Consider the following 10,181-nt stretch of genomic DNA (forward strand, 5'->3'; position numbering starts at 1 on the left):
GATTTGGAGTGTTTGATATTTTATATTGTAAAATTCTTAATTTTTAGATCTGTAATCGTCAAATATTTTTCTGATGTTTTGTGTATTAGTTATGTATATATAGATATTTTATTGCATTTAATTTTGCTAAGCTATAAGAATTATTTGATACTATAAGAGACAATTTAAAGCTCTTGTTAGGAAATCTGATCACATTTGATGAGTTGATATGAAAAGCCGACTGTACCAATTGACCAAATGTTAAGTATAGAAATAATTCTAAGGTTAATCACATCAAGCAGTCTAGTTTTCACATTTGCTTTCTGAAAGTAAATTGTGCGTAAGATGTGTGTCCACTAGACAACTTCAACACTCATCAGTTCTGTAACAAGAGAATGAATTTGAAAGTATTGTACCCCCAAAAATGATGCAAACCGATATCGCACTCCAACTTGGTTGCTAAAATGAGTTGCTGTCCCTTAACATTTTGAAATCAACAAATTCATTGAAATTTCAAATTTTAGATATGCAATGGTTGATTGGTTTGAACTTTATGCCTTATGTCACTTTTTGGTTAATATTAATTTGTATATAGATATTTTCAATTCCCTTTGTCTCCTGTTTGTTTCAAACTTTATGTGCCATTTTTTATATTTAATGATAGCTTATTGATAAACCACTTTTATTTTCCAAATAAATCCTTATTTTCTATTTTTTTGTATTTTTGAAATATGTCATTAACCTTGGTTTGCTGGCCATTCACTTTTAAAGTAAACTACAAGATTGGTTTTAATTTTGATAAATATTGAAATGATTCTACATAGCCTATTTATAAACAGTTATGAATTGACATTGTATCTGCTGGGTACAGTGAGCACTCTTTGTATGAATATTCCAATTCCATTTTACACTTTTATTGACTTCGCGTCGAACTTAGTTTCTATCGCGTATAACCCCCCGCGTATAACCCCCCCCCTTGACTTGGGTCCGTTGACTTGGGTCTTGAATATATGTAAATAATTTCAGGAGTACTAGAAATGCACAAATGGCATAATTCCTTCAAAAATACCTCAAACTAGGAATTTTTCTTGTATTTTTATATATGTCCTTGCTACATTATGACAGAGTTTCAGGTCATTTTATCATTCAAACACAAGTCATTCTGGACAAACATGAATTTGAAGACTCAAACAGTATTAGCTAAATTCACGTTATGAGCTACTTATTTGGCAGAGACATACTTTTAATGTATCATCACGAATTAGCAATGAAATCACAGTTTCAATTTTTTTTCCGTATGAAGTAATTTCTAAAGCCTTTTAGAAGAAAAATACTTACACAAATGCAATGGATTTCTGAATGAAAATAATTAGTTATCCCCCTTAGATTATAAATAAGATCTGAGCACTATTTTAGGTGATGACAGAAAATGTGACCGTTAATTTTTCTGAATGTTTGGTTGAGTATATATTTCAATAGACGTTTTAGCCTATGCGTGTGGTGTGCATGTTATGTAGAATGATGTGATCTTGAACGAGTTTAAATTTGGCGATTTTTCGATGAACGTTATAAAAGTTATCCCCCACGATTTGAAGAAACATGTCAACATTCAATTGGTACCGTTTCGTATAGAAACTAGAGTTTACATCCGATTTAGTTGGAACTTATGTGGATTGAGGAGGTTTTTAGAAGAATTAAACGTTACAACTGCATATGACTTAGTCAAAACCAGCTTATTAGCGCAATAAGAGCAATCGGATTTTATAATATATAGTACAAGAGTTAAGATAAATTTATACATTATCCTTTGGAGGCTGACAAACACTAGGAAAGAAGACAAACGCCCCATTCTCATTATTATACTGGTAAGTATGCACAGGTATACAAACATCTAATTAAATAAGCTTAATTGTACTGCAATATTGGTAACCTATGACTTGCAGGGTTTGGTTCCTTCAACCCGAAACTGAAAAAAAATGTATCTAGTTAAGTTGCTTCTTATCTGATAAAACTATTTATTCGCTTCAAATCCCATTGTGTTATGTCCTTTCTCTACGGGTTGTTAAAATCCAAATTGACAGCTGGAAGGCTATCTTCAAATAGAATTTATTAGCCTTAAATAAAGACATAAAATCACGTTCGCATCTAATTCATCTCGGCAACTGTCGATATCCTTGAGGATATCATCCTTTGACATCTTAAAAAGGTCAATTAAACACACCTACTCAGAGTAATGACACTTACAAGGTGGTAAGCTGTTGTACACATTTCATCCGTCATAGATTTGACATATCAAAAGCTACAGCTTGCAACCTGTAAATACTCCATATAGTTATGTTTCAACATTTCTTGGCAGTGTGCAGTTTTTTTTTTTATCTAATCTTGATGAAATTTATATGTATGTATTAATGAGCTTGGTCAAGTTCACAATTAGCAATGTTTCTATGAATGATAAATCTGGTAACTGATCTGACGTGTTTTTTGATTATGTCATATCCCTTGATCAATAAAAACGCTTCTAATTTGGTTTGTAGACGTAATAGAATCTATAATGTAGCTGATCTTGAAGAAAACAATTCAAGCAATCAAAGGACTGGAAGATGTAATTGTAGATTCCTTTCATGTCATAAAAGCTTGGTATGATTATGGATTCATGCACACATACTTGATTTCCGAGCTAACAGAACTCAAATTCAGCTATCTTTTTCAATTTACCTTGAAATCCGCACACAAGGATTTTAAAAGCCGGCTTCCGATCACTCTACAACTTCTTGTGTGGGAGTACCCTCAGGTTTCCTTTTTGAGATCATGGTCAAAAAGCAGAGTTATAAAGAGTTAAAATTTTAAAGGTTGCCTATTAAAATTTGTCCAAATGAAGTTAATAAAATAATATTGACATGTATGACAAACCTAAATTAACTTTCACAAAACTAGAAATGTTGATATATTTTAGGCCATTTGGAACAGTGATCTCAAGTGATGAAATCCATCATGCCACCTTTTATATGTCAGAATGCACCACATCAATTCAGTTTTGGAAAATTTTCTTAAGAGAACACTTTCAGACGAGACGCTTGCGACTATGGCCCGTCTTCATTAGCCCACAAGGTGCAGAAGATTAGGACGTAAAACTCCATTCATTTCATTTCATTTGCAACTATGGCTCCTCCACAGAGTTGTCGCATTTTGAATTCAGCCCCGACAGTTGTCCCCATTGAGTCATTCTGCCCCTTATTTTGTACTCCAAAGTCTCGAGAAGTTGGCGCCGCCGCTGAAAAGGTGTGACTACTTCATCGCATTTAAACCGTTTTATGTTGCCTGTTATAAATTGGGATAATAATTGATTTTGGTTTTATAATAAACGAATTATTTGTGATTATGATGTAATGTGAAAATAAAAAGCCGATTAATATGTTTATTTTGAAATATTAGCATTATTCATGATATTTTTTACCAAACCGTACAAGACGGCGATGAAATGATTTATTGAGAAATTTTACGATATGGAAATTTAGAATCAACGAGCACGATTTTAGGCACAAATTAACCCTATATATCCATACCTCTTTACAATCCTGACAATCTTGTGTCCGTGTGAATATAACTTTAGACTTACTTTGTGAAAGGAGTTGGGGCCTAAGAAATCAGTGTCCCTGATAAAAAAATAACCTTAGTTTCATTGCAAACAGACAAAGACATACTTCAGGATTAAACAACTGTTCCAACTGCTGATTTGGAACATAAAACTATACACTTCAGAGTATCTATGTTTAGTCTAATCGACTATGTGACTAGAAAAAATATGGGGGAATCAGAACAATTTTGGGATGTAGTCGACCTTAACGCAGGAACAAACTGTCCACCATCAGTTGCTCATGTTCCACTTTCTATCTTATCGTTGAATGGTGCCATCAGGCACAGAAAAGTAAGACTCAAATTTCATTTCATTCTATAAACTAAAACTAGTTTTCCAAAAATATTGAATGATTTTATTGTTTCTGTTAATACATTTCATTTCTGCATTAAGATTGTATTTTAGTGCAGTTCATGGAATGATTAAATTATTGAACTTCAACAGCTATCACTTTGATGATGTATGTTGATAGAAGAAAGCTGTGTAGCTCCACTGCTATGTTCTTTTCGGGTATTCGCAAAATTGAATATCTTTAAAGAGTGTCCACACTATGAAATTATGAGCAGATGTCGAGATTCTTCTGTAGATCCTCGTTACTAGGTGGTTGGAATGCGAATGTGATGGAGTTATAATAATCACCACTAGAAACCAATCTCACTACTGAATGCTGACATCCCATGACCATTCCATGTTTTGCTGAAAAGTGAAACAGTTATTTTTGTAAATAAGTGGAGCTCAACAACGCTCTTGCGCTACACCCAATGAGCTTAACTTTGCTACATCGAAAACATGCTTCACATGCTTGTCCATGAAGAAGCATCGCCCTCTTTTTACAGAAAACTAAATTAGCATCCTTTGATGAATGAGTGCGCATTTATCTCATCAAATTTTCAATCCAGTTGCCTTTGTTATGGACCGTTATTAAGAATATTTGATTAAATTGTGACTCAATCTGTGCACGCATGTTATTTAAACGAAGGACGTCTATATACAGATATATATAATATTTTCGTGGATATAAGGATTCAACACCGAATTTCGTCAAAGTTAAAAAACAAACGAATTTTTTTTATGTCTTGAATGTTTCCTCGAATATTCTACAAAAATAATTAAAATTGGTTTGTTTCGATTTTCTTAATGAATCCTTCACTTTGACCCATATTTCATGAGCAACCAACTCGGCAACGGTGGCAGAATGCGTCACCTATTTTCGTGTACAATGTTTGATCTATAAATAAGTCGAGAAAAACACGTTGTATGGATACCGAGTGGTATAATTAACTTCTCTTAGTATTTATCTTTAATATCAATTCATTATAACTAGTGACAATTCCTTGAAAGAACCACGATTTAAAAAAATATAGTGACTGACAAAATAAGATACGTAGCGTGATTTATTGCTAAAAATCACTGAAACAACATAAGAATATGGCCCACTTTGTGTTCCATAGAAATTTTCTGCTGACACGGAATCCGCTAGTTGATCACGTAACTTCATTCGTTAGACTACATTCTAGCAGACGACACTTGGAATTCCGATTACCGCTTGGGATTTTAAGGAAATTCGGCCGATAAAAAATGGTGACGTTTGGTAATAAGTGAAATCCGCCATTTTGTATTTGTCAAAGGATACATTAATACATTTTACCTTGCTTGAAACTACTGGATTCATTCTACTAGCTGATATTGTACAGATAACCCATGTTTATCAAAACAAGCAGTTGCGGAGGTCATGCGAGGTCGCACATGTAAATTATTAATCATTTCCGGAAATACACGAAATTAGGTTACTCGACTGTATATATATAATATTAATTAAAAATACTTACAAACTTTAGATCGCAAACCACAAAATGCCAGCTTCCTACTCATGAGATCAGTATCCAAACCATCTCCAAATAGAAATTCTACGTAATCTGATCTACCTTCTGAACTGGTACACTAAAACAGAAATCAAGTTCCGCTTTAATAAATTGACGATTTCTTATAGTAAAACTTTCAACAATCTTACAAGTAAAACTTTCAACAATCTTACAAGTCAAATTTCTTGGTCTGGGTTAAACTAATGGATCTGGGGTTTCGAACTAGTTTGAATCCGATGGCAAAATTGTATGAAAGATTTTGCACAAATAATCATCTATTTTCATCAGATAAATCTTCAACGAACCAAGAAAAGACAATTTCCACGTAATGTCTAAATTCGAATTGTAGACTACCGCCCAACAATAACATTGTATTTAATAAATCAGAAATTAAAGCACCAGACAAAGTAAAAACAGACAAATTACACACAGTACACAAAGGGAAGGGTGACCGAAACATTTATTTGGGACGAAATGGATTAGGAAAAAAAGTTTGGAACATGAGAGAAAATATTGGAGATTATTGCAACCATATAATCCGTTTCTATGTGAATTGGAAAATAGAAGGAATAATAATAAAGTACAATAGGAAAAATTATTCACAATACCTCATTATCACCATAGCCTACCTTCACAGAGAGGCCAGATTTAGTTTTAATGTTACCCCCCTCCGATGATACACCAATATCTACATTTACTAGGTATATCTTTTCAGGATAAATAATAGATACAGAACAATTACTTTTCTTTCCATAGTTCTTCAGAGTTATTTCTCCCGATTTGCCCATCGCTATAGCATTACATGCTGAAAAAGTAAATATTTAAACCCCCTAGAATGACGTCAATGATGGGATTAAGGAGTAAATTAAACTGAACAATCAGCCTTTGGGGTTCATGTCTCGGAAAGATCTTATAGTTCTAGCCTATTTCTTTCGGAGATAAGCATAACATTCGTATCACTGGGACTTGATAAATGTTTTTCCTACCAGATTTGCTGCACCATGCAGGTCAGACGAAGATTTGCAAAGTCAGGAAAATTATCTTTATAATCATAATAATAACTTCGTATCTCGTAATATCACACAACAGTTCTGTTCAAAAGTTCATAACACGGGTTCATAAAGACAATATGCTCGTCGGACAGGTTAATAACTATGCAAATTAGGTCATGTATTGATGAGCCGAGTTAACAAACAACATGTCATCCTTTGAAGTTAAAAACTAATATAGTAGGTAAGGGTCATGCAATTGCTCCAAATAACGTAACTTTGACTTCAAGTTTCAATTCACATGAAAGTATTTACCAAGATCATTTTTGATACTCGCAATGACGTTGTGTAGACAGGTGTAAAAAATGAAGGCCCTGTATAGAAAAAGAGCAAGGAATTTTAGGAATGATAGTTTTGTGATAAATAGAAGATCCTAAACGAGTGCTTATGTCATATGCAAGGATCGGGTATATTAAAAGAATATACTTATATATAACATAAGAACTCGTATAGGACACTCTGTTTACTGATCGTTCAGTTGTTCACGGCTTAATTAGCTCATAAAGCCTCAATTATTGTCTAACAAAGATTTTGACTACTATTCAATATAGGTCAGTTAAATCAAGTCAACATTTCATTTTTGCCCACCTTATTGATTCCATGATCAATTGCTCTATGGCAAACCTTTTTAACATGGCACATCGTACATGTAGATAAAGACTTGGTCAAAACAGAAAAATACATCAGAGTCTAATTTCCACAACTCCCTGAAACAATCGCTTTGCATTTCTGAATTATTTGTTTATCTTGTAAATCTCACCAGAAGTAGTTAATTTTCTATCAAATTGATGTATTCCAATGCTATAATTCACAGTCCCTACTTGTGACCTAGGCCAGTGCTTCTATAAAATAGTTTCTCTTATAAAAGCTTATACCACGACAACTCGCTTACCACTGTGATATTATCCTTTGATTTGAAATCTTAAGAATAAATAAATATCAACTTACGTGCGGGGTTTCGAACGAAGTTTATTCGAACACGAAAACCCTGACCTTCTGAAGGTATCAGGAACTGAATTAAGGCGACATTTTGAGAACTGAGGTATTTTTTATGTGGTTTATTGTCATGGCATAAATCTATATATCTATCATCTAAGGATTTACTATGGTCTAATGGACTTGGGAAATATTCGCCATGAAGTTCCCAACCATCTACTAACTGTAAGAAATAAACAAAATTTACTTCATCTTAAGTCACAAGTGACAACCCACTTCATATTATTATGTCCTCATGCATAGGACTATCACTTTCTTGTTAAGTTCCACAAATAAGTCTTCACTCGTAAAGAATCATCAATTGAAAATATCGGACGTTTATATTGGTAAATGTTCTCCATCATGCATGATGCTTAACGGTGTTAGTCTTCATTTGGTCATGATGCATAAAAGAGGAATCATGAACCCCATATCATTTTTCGGTCATTATTTCGGCCAAAGCCTAGCTGTGTGTCCATTTATCCTATGGTATAATGCCGAAAAAAAGATTTTTATTCGATCAATACAGCAGTCAATACACTGCCATAAGTTTGGATAGAAATGGTGACACGATTTTGATACTATAGTTGAACAATATCTCACTTAATGGAATAAAACTTGATGCACGTTTTCTAACTGCATTTACTTACCGCCACAATATTAGATAGGTCACACTGTATATCTAAAGATATTTCTACTTCAACAAGTGTATCTGGATCGCCAATTAAATATAACCCACAAACTTCTCTTTGACCTTGAGATGTATAATAATAATCGCCTCCCAAACTCCGCATATCAACACAATCTGAAAAAAATAACGAATTCATGAGATATCTGCTTTTTAACCTAATTATTGCAAATCATACAAGTCAATTCACCATCTAATGTTTGATGACATGCTATGCTAAATACCCAAAGACATGTTATAATCGCAGTGTAACCCCTGTACATGCTCATTGCATGGAGTGTCCTTCATTAGCTCAAGACCTTTAACCCCATTTCATCTCTATTTTAACCTCTAATGATCCAATGTCCAATGTCACTGTAATAATATTGTCAACTACTGGTAACTTACCAACACTGATCGGAGTTCTGTCTATTACATCATCGTCAAGTAGCTGACTTCTCTGGAAAGATAATACAAAATACATCTATAATGATTATTATTTACCAGGTAAAATTTGAAAGTGAAGCTAAATTCTAATGTTATAATTGTGATATACTATCTACTCAAATGCAACGTTTGTATTTTAGGTCCACTAAAGACTATCATCATTGTAACAGTGGATACGATTATTCAACATATAACATATCAAAGATTGTTATTTTTTCAATTTTATGTGCAAGGGATCACAGGAACCACAGATGTCGAACTGGAAATTAAAATATAAGATATAATTTCCACGATAAACATGGGCTATGAAATCTTTTTGGAAATAAATTACCCGTTGCTTTAAAAATACACTCATCAGAAAGACTTGTGTAAATATCTTTGAGTTTATTCGATATTTGTGACAGATTTGGCAAGGGAAGTGTCAAAGATCAACTACTATGGCATATAGTCTGTCTGGGTTTCAAAAGTTGTTTCTAAAGTTGTTACAATTATTTTCCATTAATTTGAGTTCAATATTCTTGGAATAAAGTTATTTCAAAGCTGTAAATATATATAATTATGTTCGTTGTTTGAACCTTTGACCAGAACCTTAATAAAGGTGGTAACGTATAACAAGACAGCTAATTGCCGTAAGTACTTTCTTATCTCACAAATAACGGTTATTATCTTGTTCCTATAGAATTACTTGACGCAGCTTATTTTATTTAAATATGCGTTGCTCATTTTTAGACAATATAAATCCATTATCAGGAATGGATAGACCAGAATATGATAATTATGATCCTGATACACATTAACTTCCTGTACTAAGTCGGCATCTACGTCATTGGCGTCATTTCTTTTAACTAAATGGACATAATTTCTAATGAATAAAGAAAGATGCTGGATTTAAACACGTAACGTACTTTTCCCATGTGGGACGAAATAATAACCACCATTAATAAGCGAGTCAATAAATATTAGAACTTGTTTTATATAACATATTGTATAATCCGAGATACCTTACAAATACAAAATCTTATATGTACATCGTTTGTAGAACTAGTAGAAATAGATAAACGAAACCTCGCTACACTGGCGTCAAGCTTTTACTCGATCAAAGAACCAACATCTGTCCGATAGTAAAAAACCCTCATGTGTCATGATATATTCACGGTTTAAGGCTAATATATTAATATCACAGGAATTGGACTTTATGGCTGGTAATTGAGGTTGCCTTGGGCGTCAGAGAACCACTATCGTCGTGACAAATCCACAAGCTTCCAACACTGCAAGGCTTTGAAGTAGACAGAATAAAGACAATATAATGCATTTCAAAGAAACAGACATCTTTCAGGACAATTTCAATTAGTTTTCTTAGTATAAAGTTATTTGTTATAATGAGGAGTACTTATTAGGTCATCAAGAAACACAACAGGAAGGCCTGATTCATGTTTGAAATTAAAAGGGAGTTAGTTATCCTACAGCAATCCATCAATGAAACGAGAGTATCCTACAATTTTTTGATTTTCTGATTTTGTATAAATAACAATCATTAAAAAATAACTCTTGTGTGGGTGTTAGAGGCC

At 33.2% G+C, this 10,181-nt stretch overlaps 1 protein-coding gene across 1 annotated transcript; it reads right to left on the reverse strand.

Annotated features, from left to right (window-relative positions):
* Positions 1-4,169: 4,169 nt before the first annotated feature.
* On the reverse strand, positions 4,170-8,326 carry LOTGIDRAFT_131128 (hypothetical protein; the record flags this gene model as incomplete). Its single annotated transcript, XM_009065977.1, has 5 exons — positions 4,170-4,309; positions 5,461-5,554; positions 6,111-6,280; positions 7,473-7,679; positions 8,146-8,326. 5 exons carry the CDS (start codon positions 8,324-8,326, stop codon positions 4,170-4,172), a joined length of 792 nt encoding a protein of 263 aa, XP_009064225.1.
* Between the last annotated feature and the right edge of the window lie 1,855 nt (positions 8,327-10,181).

Source organism: Lottia gigantea, assembly GCF_000327385.1.
Source record: "Lottia gigantea unplaced genomic scaffold LOTGIsca_72, whole genome shotgun sequence".
NCBI classification, from domain to species: Eukaryota; Metazoa; Mollusca; class Gastropoda; family Lottiidae; genus Lottia; species Lottia gigantea.